A 17,580-nucleotide genomic window follows, 5' to 3' on the forward strand; every position below is an offset into this window, starting at 1 on the left:
CACACACACACACACACACACACACACACACACACACACACACACACTGACCCTGTAGCCCACCGGCATCCCGTCAGTCATGCTGTGTGGAGGTTAGCGGTGTGTAATTAAACTAGCCTTCTTATCGGCTCATCTCTAGACTTGGGTAATAACCTCCTCTGCTTCCATCTCCCCTTCCTCTGTGGACCCGGCAGATCCAGATAAGGACGATGGCAGAAAGAAAGAGAGAGAGAGAGAAAGAAAGAGAGAGTGTCCCATCCATCTGTGTTATGTGCAAACTCAACAGGGTGCTCATTATACAAACTGACTTTTATTAAATCTGCTGCTTCCTACTTTTATCACACAGCCATTCCAAAGATCTTTTTTTTCCTCATTTGTTGCCCCACGCGACCATTCTGCACCTGACCGGCCCTGTGTTTTATCACAGCGTCCCAGATCCTGCTGAATATTTACCATCTCTGTTGGTGCTCATATCACATCAAACAGCAGGCAACAAAGCAGAACCGAAGACTGCCCTTTTTCTTATAAATGCTTAATAGCAGAATGCACACACAGAAACACACGAATGTGCCCCAAAACTCTGGTTGAATTTTTCGCAAAGTCTATTTTAAGTTTCCATGCAGACATCAAAGTGAGGCTAGTATCAGGTGAGGGGGAAAACCGGGACGCACGCCTTCAGCACTTTCCTATGATATTAAAACGGCCGCTGCTAATCCAACACCACAGCTACTGTAAGGCTTTGGGCTGATGAGACAAGCATTTTCACCGGTACATAAACACACAGTGGGAAAATAAAAAATCTAAGTGAGACATGTCCTGAAGCTGCAGCGTCAAGCAAGAAAGGCAGGATAAAGATGTGAACACTGTATTGATAAAAGGACTGTCAACAACAGAAAAACTGCCTGCGATTCAAAATTGTATATACACAGAAAATAACTAAGATGCATTTCTTTAACTGCCCCCTGGTGTTTGACCTGTGTGGTGACCTGGAAGTGTTCAGCCTACCAGTTTCATGGTGAAATTGTTCTGCTCCCAGCGGCACAACATCAAACTCATGTTGCTTCTTGCAGCTTCCTTCCTCGGAGACACCTGCCTCACACTGAGGAGGACTGTTGGTTGGCCAGCCAGGCCCAAATGTAAGCCATCAGAACCAGGTATAGACTACAGCTGGACCCCACAGAGCTGCAGCTGAACACAAAAAAAAAAATCCACATGGGGAAAAAACTGAATCCAAGAAGGAGGTTGCAGGTTTGAGCAAAATGTCCTGAATGAGTGCACCATGTAGATCCAGGGGAAATGGGAGAGCTGCTGCTTGCTCGAGCCCCAGCAGGTCTCTGTGTGCCTGAGGGGGGGGGGGTGAGCTCAGCGCCTCCAGCTTCTCTCCACCCACTCTGGGACACGGAGGAGGGAAAAACAAACGCAGGAGGCGAAAGGCAAGAGGAGCTCTGCGGCCTCTGCTGCGGCTGTGAGAGACAGCCAAACCAAATGCACCGAGAGGAGGAGGAGGAGGAGGAGGAAGAGGAGGAGGAGATTCCCCCCCCTTCCCCTCCTCTTTTGCCCACGGCAACACAGTGTGCTATTGGTCTTCAATGGACCATCGGTCCTATGCGGAGGAGAAAGGAAGAGAAAAGAACAGACCTCTTAACCTTCTTGCACCCTTCCCCCGAGAGTCGAGCCCCTCTATGAAAAAATAAAAGTGCGGGAAAAAAAGGGAGGATCAGTGCACCCTTGATAACAGATGAGGGACTAAAGAGTGGGAAGTGCAGAGCTCAGGGGCCAAACCACGCAGAACTCAACGCTAACCGTCTCTTTTCTATTTATTATTTCTTAAACCAGCTCCTCTGCTGTCTGTTAAAAAAAAAAAAAGAAGGGTTTTATTTTCCCCGACCAGAGACGGAGCAGTCCGGTCTCTGATCAGCCGTCACCCACATCACATTACAGCAGCTGCTTGTGTGTATTTATGTTCATGTGTACAACGGGGACCTAACCTAAGCATTTATGTACTGTATGTGTGAGTGTGCGTGGAAGCAAGTCCGTAGCACACATCGTTGAGCGTGATCCAAGCCCCTGTATACACACACACACACCCCACCACCAACCACAAATTACAAGCCGAATTTGAATTTTGGGAAAGGCCCAAGATTTATAGAAAGTTCCCACAGTAGGGGGGATGCATGATCACTTCCAGCAGGCACTACAAAAACACTTTAAGCTTCACGATACAACAATAAGACTGAAGCCATGTAGACAGCATAAAGTAACGACATGTGATGTTTTTTTACACTCTTTGTCTGGAGGAAAATTATGCATTTTATGTTTAAAAAAAAAGAGACGTTTGCAGCTGAAATGCACGTCAAAGTGTTCCACTGTCAGTGAATTTAACCTGAATGTCATGAACAACACGCTAAGACCGGCTTGTTGCTTTGTAGGGCACATGTGTGAGCATTGTGTGTCAACGATGGTTGACGCTTGGACTTGTGGTTTGCAGTGCATTTCAGTTGCAAATGTCTGCATGTACGATAGCCACCGCAGACAAAACAAAAAGGAAAAAAAAAAGATTCACTGAAAGAATCTCAGACTTCATCAACAGAATATCAAACGAGGAGGAAGTCACAATGAAACCTACACTAACTGATAGTGGATAGACCTCAATGGAAAACGTCACGTGAAGGAGAATTTGTAAAGATGTAGGAAAAGACATCTGCATGCTAAGAGAATCCCACTGCACACTATGCAACGGCGGATGTTTCTTAAAAAAAAAAAAAAAGTGAGTAAAGTGATGAAGGATGTTTTCAATTTATCCGTAGTGTACAATAAAACAGCTACAGTGGATGTTGATGAGAGACGAATGACGCATCGCCTTAAATGTTGCTTCTGCAAGGAATTGTGGGACAAAATGATCTTGTTTCCTTTGCTAAAGGAGATAAGTAATGAAGCATCAAATCTCCTTTCCTTTGCACTTAGAGATCAACCTGCTGTTATCAGGGCTACCACTGAGATACTTTGATGCATTTCAATCAGTTAAGAACTTTCCTATCAAAAAAAAACTATTGGACTGCAGCCCAAGTGTAATGTTTACCATGGTCACCATCTCATTTTAGTGGTTAGCATGCTAACATCTGCTAATCAGCAGTAAACTAAAAGTACAGCTGATGCTGATTGCATGCTGATTGGACTGTCATTAGTTTTTCAGGTATTTCACCTGATGGTGATCATCCTCTCAGCACCATGAATATCGGTACCAAATTTCAAAGCAATCGATCAAACAGTTGCAGAGACATTTCACAAAAAAACTGTAATGGCAACCCATCGTATGTCCCAAAGTGGTGGACAAACTGACTTTGCCATCACTAGAGCCGCGGCGCTAGTGATGGCTGAATCACTGCATCAATAAGCAAATGACACCCAAAATGTGAATTAAACAATATAAAGTGGATTTTGCAGGTTGCCATTACAGGTGGAAATCAAAATATTTGTATCACACATGCAGCACTTTTTCTATATTTCACACACCACAGAAGGAAACCCTTCCACTCAGCCTACCACACAGTCCCCCATTGCTCCTGACTAGCATTGATTTAATGACATTCTGGCTCTACAAGAAGAGAGTATGTCAGCATTTAGTGTTTGTGTTTAACAGTTTTAGCACAGGCCTTCAACAAGCTCATTAAGTGCAGCCCCAGTGAATGGGCTGAGTATGGTTCCTTTCACAGTCCCAGATAAACCTCAGTGTGTCAGGGACAATGGGGGGAATCACCCCGCCAGGGAGGGCCTTTTGTTTTGAGGGACCCCCACCTCAGAGCTCTCGAGGCTGGGGAGGAAGATTGGGGGGATGGTGGTGGTTGGGGTTGCCCTGCTGCCTGGCTGCTCCCGGTCTGGGTGAGGGATGGGGGTGAGGGACATATGGACTTCGCTGGGGGTAGAGAGACATGCACAAAAGCAATGGGACAGGGGTCTGCTGTGGAGGTAGACTGACTACTTTATCTGTCTTTTTATTGACTTCTTCTCTTCTACATCTTTACATGATGTGGTATAGAAGCACATTAAAGATGACGAATTGTCTGGTGTCACATTTGTAAAACTGTTTCACTTCACATGTGCAATAAAAAGTTATCAACTAAGCAGGTAACATGAATACAAATATATTACTTAGACAGTTTAGTCAATGTCACCTGAACAGAAACCATCTGTGATTTAAATATATAATTTTTCAATTTATTTCCAGCAGAGGCCACCTTATCAATTAATCAACATTTAAACAATCAGTGCTTCATGTTGTTGTATCTTCAGATACAGTAAAGGTGCCACAGTTGTAGGTGAACACCTTTAAAATGTTTTCAGAATAAAATAAAGTCAAAGGGAGTTAATATATCCAAAACTTAAGAAATCTATTAGCAACTTGATTGACATTTTTGAGTTAATATATCAAATGTTTCTTTACTTCTTTATGTTTTGGACACATTAACTCAAAGTGTTGTAGAAACATCAAATAAAATGGGTTTAAACTAAAGCTCTTGTCTCAGGGTTTTTATCCAGTATTTATGATGCAGCACATTCATTTTTCAGGCAGATGGTTGAGATGTAATTTTTCATTAAATATGTTTGTCTTGTATGCACTTTGTTAGTGTGTTAGGGTGTATGTGTGTATGTGTGTTAGGGTGTGTGTGTGTGATGATGTGTGTGATGATGTGTGGGAGAGACTTGATGTGTTTAGAGTGACTGAAAAGCTTTGTGGATGGCAGATTAACAGTCCCATCTTCTAATTCAACACTTATCAGGGAAGCTTAGAGGCCGACTGTGTCAACTGAGCGAGTGCAAACATGCAGAACAACACACACACACACACACACACACACACACGCCTTGTTGAGCCAGGTTGAAATCATAAAAATGCTCCGTGAAGCTGAGATGAGAAAATCCACTCTGTCATCTTTTCTTCACCACAGAGCTGACGGAAAGCCAAGAGATATTTCGTAGCTGTATCCGTGTCTGTTTACACTGAAGAGTCACATCAAACTCTGAGCACAGCTCAGAACCTCCGCAGCGGGAAGAAGCATAGTGTGAACTATTAACTATAGGGTGTTATATCAAGGTTTTATATGGTAGTCTGCTGTACATCTAGGTGATAAGAGCCCTAAAAAGTTTACTTTGTATCGTAAAACGTGCATGCACAGCTACAGTAGCTATGGCAGGTGAAATAAATGTAAGTTTATAGAGACATCTTGGGTAGTCGTTTCAACATGCATTGCGGTTTTCTCTTCTAAATAAATTGGTTATACAGAACATTAAAATGAGGGTTTGTTTACATCGGTCTGTCTGAACGTGACCGCTCATGTTGCTTCTCCAAATGTCGCCATGACACCCAATCTTTTCACGATCGATGGTGAGGAAACGCTGATAACTGGCAGGAAAAATTACCAAATCTATAAACACAAGACCCAAATTGTAATAAAACGTACATAGTTAATAAGCGGTACATCATATTTCTGTGTTTTTCAGCTGTTGTATCAAAACCTGACCAGCAGGCGTCATCGTCTCTCTGCTGGCTCCACAGAGCTCATCCAACCTGCCTCTCGGTCCTGGTTGACCCGGGACACGGGCCTCTGGGGAGGGTGACTTCAGCCCCGCTGACCTCTACCTCCTGGCCTCTCCTCCTTTTTTCCACACTGCCTTCTGTTTCCAGACAGAGATGGAGCTGATTGCGTTAGTCTAACCGCTAATTCCCCAGGGGGCGCCGCTCACAATGACCCGTTTGTCTGCGCCAAGTGGCTCCCTGTGACAACTAACGCAAAGGGAAGGAGACAAGGAGAGAAACTGAGGAGAGGAGGGCACCTTGGGGGGGGGGGGAGAAATCAATGGAAGGACGTTGACTCAGGAGAAGCAGATGCCCGGCCCTTAATTAATATGGTTACGTTCTCAGAAATTACCTCACACAGGAAGGCGAGGGGACAACCGCACAGGAAGTGGAATCTGATCGAGACGCATTAGGCAGAGATGAGGTCATTACAACTGGAGCCAACTGCCATATGATCATGAACATCCTCAAAAAACAACGAGCCTTTCACGGTGTAAATGCAAAAACTGGCACATTTTCTCTTGAATTTGTAGTTTTTTGAGAAGATATCGAACAGCATATGAAAAACTCAAAAGGTAGACGTGACACTTTAAAACCTCTTTGAAATTCCTCCAGCAGCTGAGTGAGTTATTGATAACAAAATGTGTTTTGTGATTTTACTTTCCTGCCATCCAACAAAACAAAACCCTGAATCTCGACATTGGCTGAATAAGAACAGGTTTTCTTTGCAACATAACATTTACTCTTTGAGATCAAAGTGTAATATCGCTACTGTACAAGCTTTACTTTTTCATACGAGCTTTCTGATTATTTTTTCAAGTAAAAAAATCATTGCATTTTTTAATCACATAAAAAAAAGAAGTTTAAGCTAGCAGGTAAAATCCTTTACAACAGGAAGAAGTGTCTCAGTTACATTCAAAAGCTCCACTTTTTGAAAAAACAGCTATCACAGCTACAGTTGTTCATATATATTTCAAAAAATAACAATTAAACCAATGTTTCAACTAAAACATGAACCAACACGCATCCTGGAGTAAAGTTGGATGTAGAAACCCAACAAATCTTTCAATATCTGTAAAAGAATCCTTCAACAAACACGGCACAGGCCCAGGCCAGTGGGTTTTTTGTGCCATTTCCCTGTGAAAAGCAGCTCAGGTGGCTGCTGGGGGAGCACCCGACTCCTCACCCTCAGATAAAAGCCACAGCCTTCAGGTCTGCTGCTATCTCACCATCTGACCGCATAGTCTGCCTGTGAGTGAAGCCTCTGTTGGTATCAACCCCGCCATGATGAATCTGCAGGACGACCATCTCTCCCTGAGAGAGTGCGTTTTGTCGCTCTTATCAACAGCAACACGGGCTTCCTCCTGTCCGATGCTGATTGTAACACACGTGTGGTCGCTGTTGGGTGAAAACCTCTTATCTCCAAAGTGTCAGCTTTCAGGAAACGAAAAAAAAGGCTTGATTTCATTTTGACAAAAAGAACACTTTTTGACGCTTTCTGAAGGCTTTCCGTTTTGAAAATGAGACTTTCACTTGACAACTGCGACAGATACAAGCACAAAATGATAAAGCGCATGAGTTGAATCCATGAGGATCACTCAGAACACCAAACAAGACATGTCCCTTTTTTTGTCCTGTGCTTTGTGTGAACTCTCGCAGTCTGTTAAAACCTCGGTTATTCCTTTGAACAATGAACTCTCCAACAATGAATCGCTAAAACATCCATTAAATCTGGCTTTAACTTGTATCTCCTCCAGAGGAGACATATGTGTATGTGTGGCCCTTTGTCATGGTAATAAAAACAAAAAAGGAGCAATATAGTCCCCCCCCCCCCCCCCCCAAGCCAATCTGTCCTCCTCCGGGCGGGCAGGAGGACATTAGCAATCCAATGCAGCACGGTGGTGCTCTGCCTTTCACTCTCACCTGCTGGGCCGGGTTGTCAGGAGACTCTCGCTGGTTATAAGAGCCATAAAAAAGTCATTATTGCCTTTCACAGGATGCGGAGGAGGAGGGGGGGGGGGGGGGGCTCAAGGCATGAGAGACAGATCTTTTCTCCGGGTCAAGTGAGATGGTTTTAGAGGTTGATGCTGACATTTGCAGACTGAAGATGCAGATATTAAATAATTTATTTTAATTTGGACCGTATCATGCTGAAAAGCTCCGTTTGGTGTTTTTAATTCTCTAGAATCACACGTCTGGCTTGAAAATCCTTCAAAATAGCATTTTAACCAAGAAGGGACAGCATGGCTCTTTATTTCTATTAGTGCTGCAACAATGTATTATGATCATTATCACGTAGTCTCTTAAATTTATTTAAGAAAATGTCAAAAAAGCACCAAATTGACAGACTCAAGATGAAATCTTAAAACTGCTCGTCCCTGCCGTCACATCCCGACCCAATCAGCAAATTTAACTAAACTAATGGAACTATCTTGAGCTAGCAACTGTTTAAAGGCGGCAATCTCCAAGATTTGAAATAAATGTGTGTAACACAATGGGGACTGAGCCTATAACCAACTTATGAAAGTATTGCAATATTTCTGTATTTGCAGTAAATGTAGTGTCTGTGGCGACATCCTGGAAAAAATCTTTATCACAGTTTTTCTTGGAATTTGGCACACAATTCTGAAAACATGGAAGGTCATGTGTAGACTCCGGACTTCTAAACTCTAATCTTAGATAACTGTTCTCACTCGAAAATAAATTCTAAATCAACCAGGACTGAAATCTTAAGGATTCCCACTTTAAGGCTATTTATATGTATTTAATGTTAGAGGGGAAATACAGGCATTACTTCAAGAAGTACAATTTACATGAATGTATAACTAACTAAATATAATGTCATCGCCGGTTTTCTTGCCTGGTTAAATGTATATATAGATATATCAAGTCTAATCTCTACAATCCACCTCCATGGACCCTTAGTTTGCCATTAAGGGTCATTTAATTAGCTTTGAATCCACAATAATCAAATGAGTTCACACATAGCGCTGAGTATAGCAGGGGTCAAACCAATTCCCAGAATGAAATTACAACCAATTTAAATAATTCAAATGAACTCGGGCGATTACATATCTTCAAGAACGGAGGAAGTTGAATTAATAAAGCTGATGAATCTATCACACCGTGATGATTTAATATCCAGACTAAGCTTCTCTCTCCTGAAGGCAGGCTGCCTAAATTGTGGATCCTGGTTTATTTACAAGACGATCGTCTGAGTAAATGTTAGCAGAGGTGACCTGCGACCCTCTTCACTATGTTTTTATATTATTTGTGTTCAGTTCCCAGGCTCAGATGAGCTTTCATAATGAGTCTAATAAAGCCAGTCTTTACACAGAGCCGGACTTAAGCCGTTATCTGGAAAGATACTTATTAAGATAGGAGCTCCTTATCTCACCGGCACACGGACAAATCTCTCTCTGTGTGGCTGTGCGCTCGTGTGTGTGTGTGTGTTCATGACTTATAAAGGACTGTGCACGCTCCACGTAGCATCAGATTTTATTTTTCAGGCTCTCCTGCTGTGAATGTGGCTTTCAGAGATTCTGCGTTTGAACCTTTTTCCTTTTTCAAAGCTGTAGCTAAGAATTAATGAGCTGGCAACAATGAACACTTGGAGAAAAAAGAAAATGAAAGAGTGATAGAACGAGGGTGAAAGAAAACAGGGGGAGAGAGACAAAGTGAAAGGTGGTCGGGGATAAAAGTGAGGCATTCAAGATGAATAGAGAAGCAAAGACTGTGGCCTTGAATGCACACACACACTCTCTCTCTCTCTCGCTCTCTCTCTCTCTCCTGCCAGTGAATGGAATTGGATGTAGTGTAAAGAAACAGCCACTAGAGGGCAGCAGAGTATCTGTGCAAGGCTTTGCTCTCTCTGTAATAACAACAGTATGGTAAAAGGCTAAAGGTTACAGCAGCTTGTCATTTCATTCGGTGTCACACTAGAGACGGAAAGACCACAAACACACACACAAACACACACACACACACAGCAAACAGCTTCAAATACCATTCACACATTTCCAGGCTATCACCTTCACATCAGATTCTGAAGATTGTGCCAGACTTTACGCTTTCTCACACACACACACACACACACACACACACACACACACACACACACACACACACACACACACACACACACACACACACACACACACACACACACACACACACACACACACACACACACACACACACACACACACACACACACACACACACACACACAGAGCAGTCCTCCCTCCTGTCTAGAAACACGGCCTGGATGTTTCTCCCTGCCTCCCGCTGCTCTTGCTGCATTATAGATTAACTCTTTGTTACAGGTGTACACAGCATGTTTGTGTGCTTAGTGCCAACTGGGTCATCCAGCTGGATGTTTGTGAGGAGCAGGAGCCTCGTCTACCCTCTGCCACGGCTCCACTAATCCTTCAGATACCTGCAAACACGTGCTGCCGGTAGAGTCATGTTCAATGCATTTTGTGTATGTCCCTAAAGCACATGTTGTTTTACCTCTGCTTCAGCCAGTTTCCTGCATTTCCTAGAATGCCTCAAAAAAATCCCTGGTTTATATTATTTTTATTCATATTTCCTCCTTTCGTGTTCGTTCAACTTTGGCTTTTAGATTTCGATCTCAATAGACAATCCTGGTTCAATAAAGGTGAAATAAAAATAAACTGATTGTGATAGAGATTGTAAGAGAAGGGGGATACATTGTACTAGTTGAGAAGTGACAAACCTCAACCCACTCTTGCAGTATGACTGTACTGGATTCAGGTCTATTTGCTGCTACTGTGGGAGCTGGAATTGTTCTCTCCGCCTCTCCCATGATGGATTTTTCTCCCTGTATGATTGTTGGAAGTTGGTGAGAAATGTTAGCCCCAGAAAGATTGTTCTGATTGCACTTTCCCTGATTACTAAACTGAAAGAAAGAGTCTTTACACATTGTGTCTCCCAAGTTGGCCATGAAAGCATCAAACGACGGCCCCCTCGTCTACGGAGAGCCTCGTCTCATCTCACTTTGCCCTCAGAGCAGATTGGATTCACTCTGAGGACCAATGATGTCTGTGCACCAAATCATCAACCGCAATTCTGCCTCTCAGGCCTTCCTCTAGTTCAGTCATTCTCTAGAGTGAAGCCCAGCAGACACCGTCTAGAAATGAGGACGATAAAACTGAGCTATGAGGCAACTGACACTGCTGACCTGCATTCATTGTTTCAAGCAATTATTGCCTGCTGAAAATGAGCGGACAAACATAATGTACAACACTGTACTGTTAGAGGGGACATATCATGCTCATTTTCAAGTACATGCTTGTATAATAGAGTTTCTACAGAACAATGTTAACATGCTTTAATGTTCAAAAATGGCATTATGTTCCTCATACTGTCTGTCTAAATGAACCTGGAAGTCTACTTCTCATTTGTTTCACTACCTCAGTAAACATTGTAAACATGAGTTTATGGTCTCAATCTCTAGTTTCAAGTCTTCTTCAATACAGCATGAAGTTCATTTAGTAAATTATGGTCCATTTAGAGTAAAATGTACCGTAAAGCTGAGTATGCTTCAGGGCGGGCTTACTGTGATTGAGAGGTTGCTGCCACTACTAGAGTCGTATACGGCGTCTCTACGTCACTCCTCTACAGTCCACGTATGTTAACTTCCGTTCACTGGTTGCAAAAAACCAAGATGGCGACGGCCAAATCGCCGAACTCGACGCTTAAAAACGGCAGTGCAGAAACCAACGGGTTACATCACGATGACTACGTCCACTTCTTATATACAGACTATGGATGCACTTTTACAAAGATAGTTCTGAAGCTGTTGGTGGAGATACTTAGATAGGCTGTATTGTAAGGCGCCTGCATGTGACATCGGAAGAGGAGCCATATCTGAATGGCATGTTGAATCACATGTTTTCGGATCCAGGCAGCTTTCTGACTGGGTTGTTTTATTTCACAGTCTGTGGGTTTCACAGATACTCAAATACATGTGCACAATCACTGAAAAAAATCCCAAATTGACTAAAAAAGGCAGATTCACAATGACAATAAAAACAGCAGCTGTAAGGTGATTCACTTCCCTAAAAATTCAGAAAACACTTGACGCGGACACACACACACACACACACACACACAGTCAGCAGTGATGGATTTCAACACATGACTGCAATATTCTCGTCACTGCTGCTGGTCGGAAAGGTCAAGGGTTAACCCAGCCGGGGGTTAAAACGGCTGCTTCATCAGCACCACGGGGATGGAGAGGAAAAAAACAGACAGAGAGAAGAGAGAAAGTCACGGAAAGTAGGTCAGCGAGAAAAAACGTGATTAGCCACTAAACAAACGCCACCAGCAGCGGACGCGTGCCGTGTCCGGCGGCGCTTGGGCTCCTGCATCTTCTCCTCACGCGATCATCATCTCGCCAGACTCAGATCTGTCTCCTAAACAACAACGGTTGCTGGACGCCTCTGTAGCTCCAAGTCCCGCTTACTGAAAAGACAGTTTGCCAAACGTGCACATGCTGGGTCTCTAACACGCACACACACACAGACAGAGACACCTCACTGCCTTACATGGCGTTAACAACCTTCCCTCTCGCCACTGCAGCCGTTTGTGTGGGGTTGCTAAGTGCTGCCAATGTTTCACACAAACACAGCAAAACAGCCACCCTGATATCCTGCTACGCTGCCATCCTTGGAAGGCAGAGACGCAGCCTGCTCCGTCTCCTTCCAGGAAAATGACCGGATTTGGCTTTTTGTTTCTGTTGTGCTAAACTGAGCCAGAAAAAAAAAAGTACTGAAATGATATGTGCCGAGTTACAAGAAAAGTGATCATTCAAAGGGCCCCCTATGGCTGAGAAGAGAAGAAGCAAAGAAATACATAAACACACTGATACAATGTGAAGTGATTGATGACAACTGATGGTCTCGCAAAGAAACGGCTTTCATGCCGAGACTGATCGTCTTCACATGTTAATGCCGGACAGACTCAGAGTTAATGATTTTCCTTCATAATTTAATTCTTGTCCGACACTAAAGTCTCTAACTCGTAATAGAAATAATGTACTGTCGTAATTAGTGTGCACAGATTGTCAACAAATATACCCCAGATACCTGCTGAGCTCTGTACAGACCATTTAAGGTGAGAGGCTTTCAGAGGCAGGAAATCCGTTATCTCATCCAGCAGTGTTCAAAATGAACCTACGCACTCACTAAGCTGCACAAGTTTGCCTCCTATCACCGCTTGTTCGAGTAGACAGTGAGCCTCCACCAGGGCTGAGTAATAAGTAACAGGTGGACGGAGATCTAATGAAAAGAATGGATGTCAGTGGGCTAAAGCTCAGCAGGCGTGGTTGAGTGGGTGGGTGGAGGTGACAGTTTTACGCCCTGACCTGAGAGTCTTCTCCCGCCTCTGACCCTGGTGTGATGCTTCTCCGGGGTCCTGCGCCCACCTGCTGGCCCAGCGAGGGGATGGGGGTCTTGAGGGGCGCCGAAGGCAGAGCTAGAGCCGAAGGCCGGCTGTGGGTCTGGGGGATGGGCAGGGCGCTGTGCACCGGTTTGGGGAGTCCTGATTTCATCTTTGAGGCCACCAGGATGGCTGGCATCTTCTCCCCGACCGCCTGATGACCGCACGCTCCCCTCCTACTCACGCTGAGTTTGGAAATTCTGCTACTTAGTCAGCAAGACTCCTCGTTAACTCACATATGGTCACGCTACTTCTGTACCAGACTGAAGAAACACTGATCCACCACTGGGTCGAAGGAATGTGTGTAATTTTTCGGTGTCCGGGTCTTTACTGCTCCTGCTGGATCTCAGCAGGGGGGTGAGCTGAGCTCCCCGACATGCAGTAGGGGGGCTTAAAACCCACCAATTCCACCTGTTTCCTGGTCGCTTCAGCTCTTTATACCTTGTAGAAAAGATCAAATGTGTCCTCACAGTATTCTGTAAAAAAGAAAATGTGTCCAGGTGGAAATGAGAAAATCAACTCTGCAAAAAGTCCAGGAGAGAAAATCAAAAACCCCACTTCTCACTTGGAGGATTCCCCAGTTGCCTGGTGGCAGAGCGACTGTTCTCTCCCACTTATTTCCAACACTGAGTGAGAGTCAGCGATTGGCAAAAGGATCCTACAGGAGGCAGAGCAGCTCCTCTCCCACAGAGCTGTGTTAATTACACCATCGCTTGAGGATGTCAGGAGGAAGGACCGAGCTCCGTCGAGGAGAGATGGAGAAGAAAAAAAGAACACGCAGCAGTGACACAGCGACCGCCTGCTTCAACTGCTCAGCCTGTGAATACACAGCCTGAAACACACTGCACTCCGCTGCCTCTATCCCTCTCCCTCTAAGTCGTGGTTAGCAGCAGGTGTGGCTTAGATCAGGACTGACATATGTGGAGAAGAGCTCAACACATTTACTCAGTATGCTCCTCCAGCCTCCTTTGTTTGTCTTGCTATCCTATAGAGGCATTTATTCTCATTTCGAGTTAAAGGGTTGCCAATTAATTGTGATCATTTTCTTTGCTTGTGAAGGACATGAATCCCACGAGCAATTAGTATCAACATCTTGAAATTAGGCAAATCACTCCTCCGGCATCCATGTGGGTCACGTGAAACAATGTGAAACAAATCACATCAGTCTACTTTGAGATATATTTTAGTTTGATGAAAAATAAGATTAAATGGGTAATTTAACAAAAAAATGATTTGTGCAAAGCCTAACATCGACATTATACAATGTCTAAACCATAGACTGTATATAAGAAGAGGACATAGTTGTCCTGATATTACCAATTGGTTTGTGGACTGCAGTTTTGAAGTTCGTCATTTTGGCCGTCACCATCTTGGATTACGGCCGTCGCCATCTTGTAAAGTGAAGTTATCATATTTGGAATGCGGAGGAGTGACGTAGAGACGCCGTATTCTGCTCTGGTAGCTGCAGCGACCTGTCAATCACAAAGTAGCCCCGCCCTAAAGCATACTTTACTATTTGTCTCTAAATGGACAATAATTTACCAAATAAAAATCATGCTATTGAAGAAGACTTAAAACTAGAGATTGAGACCATAAACTCATGTTTACTATGTTTACTGAGTCATTTTCTCATAGACTTCCATACAATCCGACTTCTTTTTGCAACCAGAGGAGTCGCCCTCTGCTGGTCAGTAGAGAGAATGCAAGTTTAAGGCACTTCAACATTGGCTTCACTTTTCAGGAATGGAGGTTGCTGTCTAGCATGCTGATGTTAGCATTTAGATCAAACTAGCACAGAGGCAATGCACTTCCTCAATGAGACACTAGCATGGCTGTGGGTTTTGTTTTTACTTTGCTTGACTGTAATTATGTAGTGTATGTTTTAAAATAAAGTGTGTGACAATGAACAGAATGAACCGTTACAAACAGATGAAATTATAAAGTCAAATCAGATCAGCCCAGAAGGCTGAGCGAAAGCTTCTGAGGTGTTGACTCAACAGGGAAGGTTCTGCATTTTCTCTCTTCAGAGAAGAATTTACATACAGATTTGAATGTAAATCAACATTTGTAAACAGTTAAGTCCTAACAACCAAAATGATTTTAAAGCCTTTAGATACATTTGTATGTTCAGAGAAGTTTCACAAAACTGAGTGTTAGTTCATTTGGCCAGATGAGTCATAAAGCTTGGATGAGACCTGATCACAGTGAGACAAAATGTGAAATGTCTTCGAACAGAAGTTTGTCAGGCGTGACATTACGAAGGGGGTAGAGGGCTTAAATCGATGGAGTAATTCAGGTGCATCCTCTGAGGACCATGAATGCATGCATCTGAAATTCATTGCTATAAATCTCGATCTTAACAAGTCATTTACTCTTTCTTGAAATGACAGAGAAAGCATCGTAAACACAGCAGCTGCTTCCCACAATCCAAACCAAACAAATTACCAGAAATTACCAGCATTAGAGACAAAGAGAGCCGGTGAGTCACTAAACGCTGGAGAGCGCTTTTCAGTATTCCAGTTCAATGTGGAAACGATCCGCTCGGTTCACACTGCAGCTAAACTGGAATTAGTGAAAGTAGAGATGGATGGATGGATGGGCGCGCGCGCGCGCACACACACACACACACACGCGCACACACACACACACACACACACGGAATTTATAAGAGCAATAATTTAATCCAGCAGAGGATGTGTTTAGTATGTTAATCTTAATCCTGTTACATTAATCCTAAATTATGTAAATACTAATATCTTATTATGATTTAGTGTGGTTTTGGTGTGCGTGTGTGTGTGCATGACGTGATGCCGAGGGTCTAAAACATTTGAAACAGTTTGTGATTATAGATTTGTAGGTCCAGTTATTTTAATCAACGCACAAGTTAGGCTGCGTTTTACACATTTCTGATGGATTCTGATGTCTTACAATATTCATCCAGTCATGAGTGCACATTTTCTTCAGACCACTTCTTTTTTAGCTTGTCATAATTCTTTATGTGCTAAATTCGATGTATTCTGCAGATCACACCGATTATGATGTCATTCTGAAACTATAATTGATTTGAATTCTATTCCAGATATTTACCTTTTGATGATCACTTACTGCAGATATTCCCCATCGTCATAGACTCCTGACAATGTTGTAACTGTTGGTGAGTGAAAAGCCTCCCCGATTGAAAATACGCCCATATCCTGACATCAAAACACGCACAGGCTCGCTGACTGACACAAATAGGAAGATATGGATGGATAGAAGAAAAACATACAGAGTAAAGATAACATAACAAGGGAAACTTCCATTATTGTCCTACTATCCTCTGTGATAGTAAACATGTCACAGACCTTTGCAGAGCAGGAAAATATGTGATTTATGTAGCAACCTTTGAAGATACCTGATGACAGTCCAGTGCAGTCTAATAATAGAGCTGGCTTGGCTGTAGATGGGCGGTATTGACAGTAATAACTAGGACACCCACTGCCTTTCTTCTGTGTGTTTATACTGTATTTCTTCTTAGAATAATAAACATGTGTGTGGGGTATAGATGGTGGGTGTTTGCTGTGAGCTTTGTAGCTATGGAGAGAGATAAGTGTCAGCAGAGATTACATATGAATTTATCAACATCAGGGAGTATAGTGCGATTACTGATTTAACTGTGGCAAGCTCTGACATGGGGTTCTGGGCTTTCCAGGTGTTCAGACCTGAAACAGCACGGCGTTAAATCATTTGTTACCTCAGGTGTCGATGAGACGATGAAATTGAGGTATCATGAGTGAAGGCTTATCAGACGCCAAGACACTGCTCCCCTGTACTTTTACTGGTCTGAACACAGCCTTGTGGTGCAAATATGTATACTCATCTATGTTATAGTTTGTGTATTATAATGTATATTTTGGCTCATGAGGTATTTTTGACCCCCTGGTTCAAGCTGAATATATTTGCCTTTTACCACTCCTACAATTGTTTTTAAGAGAAATTAAGAGAACAAAGCACATATTTAATAATAAAAGTGCAAAATCGATAATAACTCTGTTTCAAAGTGCTTGATTTATTATTTGTGAATCTATATTTATTGTATTCATAGTTTAATGTGAGCATTGCTCATACTGCTGACAGTGATCCATTTCCATAGCATCAATCATCCAGCCAATTCTACCGCTATATTTCAATATTTATGCACCGCAAATGAAATGAAATGAAACTGCGCGCGCGCACACAGTTTCATAAAAATTAAAACACACACACACACACACACACACACACACATGATTGTTTTCATTATCAGAGTTAGCAAAGCAGAACAAGTGGGCTCTCACTGACAAGAGCTATGCTAACTGGAGCAACGGCCTGACATTTCCACCGTGACAGCACAGGATCTACAACCTGACCTACACACACTGGTCTCTTTGCTCACACACACACACACACACACACACACACACACACACACACACACACACACACACACACACACACACACACACACACACACACACACACACACACACACACACACACACACACACACACACACACACACA

General features: G+C 43.2%; 1 protein-coding gene across 6 annotated transcripts in view; it reads right to left on the reverse strand.

Moving 5' to 3' along the window:
* The window catches only part of nav2a (neuron navigator 2a), a 212,503-nt gene that overhangs the window by 94,234 nt on the left and 100,689 nt on the right, over nt 1-17,580 (reverse strand). For 3 of the 6 annotated variants that reach the window (XM_031848283.1, XM_031848285.1, XM_031848284.1), the window contains exon 1: nt 12,966-14,393. The exons of 1 other annotated variant lie outside the window; for it this stretch is intronic. In XM_031848283.1, coding sequence (XP_031704143.1) covers nt 12,966-13,178 — 213 coding nt within the window. In that variant the 5' untranslated portion in view covers nt 13,179-14,393. Of the gene's footprint in view, nt 1-1,005; nt 5,579-12,965; nt 14,394-17,580 lie in introns of those variants that run through there. 2 more of the 6 variants (XM_031848282.1, XM_031848287.1) reach the window with 2 other exon arrangements.

The sequence above is a fragment of the Anarrhichthys ocellatus genome, unplaced genomic scaffold (genome assembly GCF_004355925.1).
Source record: "Anarrhichthys ocellatus isolate YVR2014 unplaced genomic scaffold, GSC_Weel_1.0 scaffold8, whole genome shotgun sequence".
Taxonomy (NCBI): Eukaryota; Metazoa; Chordata; class Actinopteri; order Perciformes; family Anarhichadidae; genus Anarrhichthys; species Anarrhichthys ocellatus.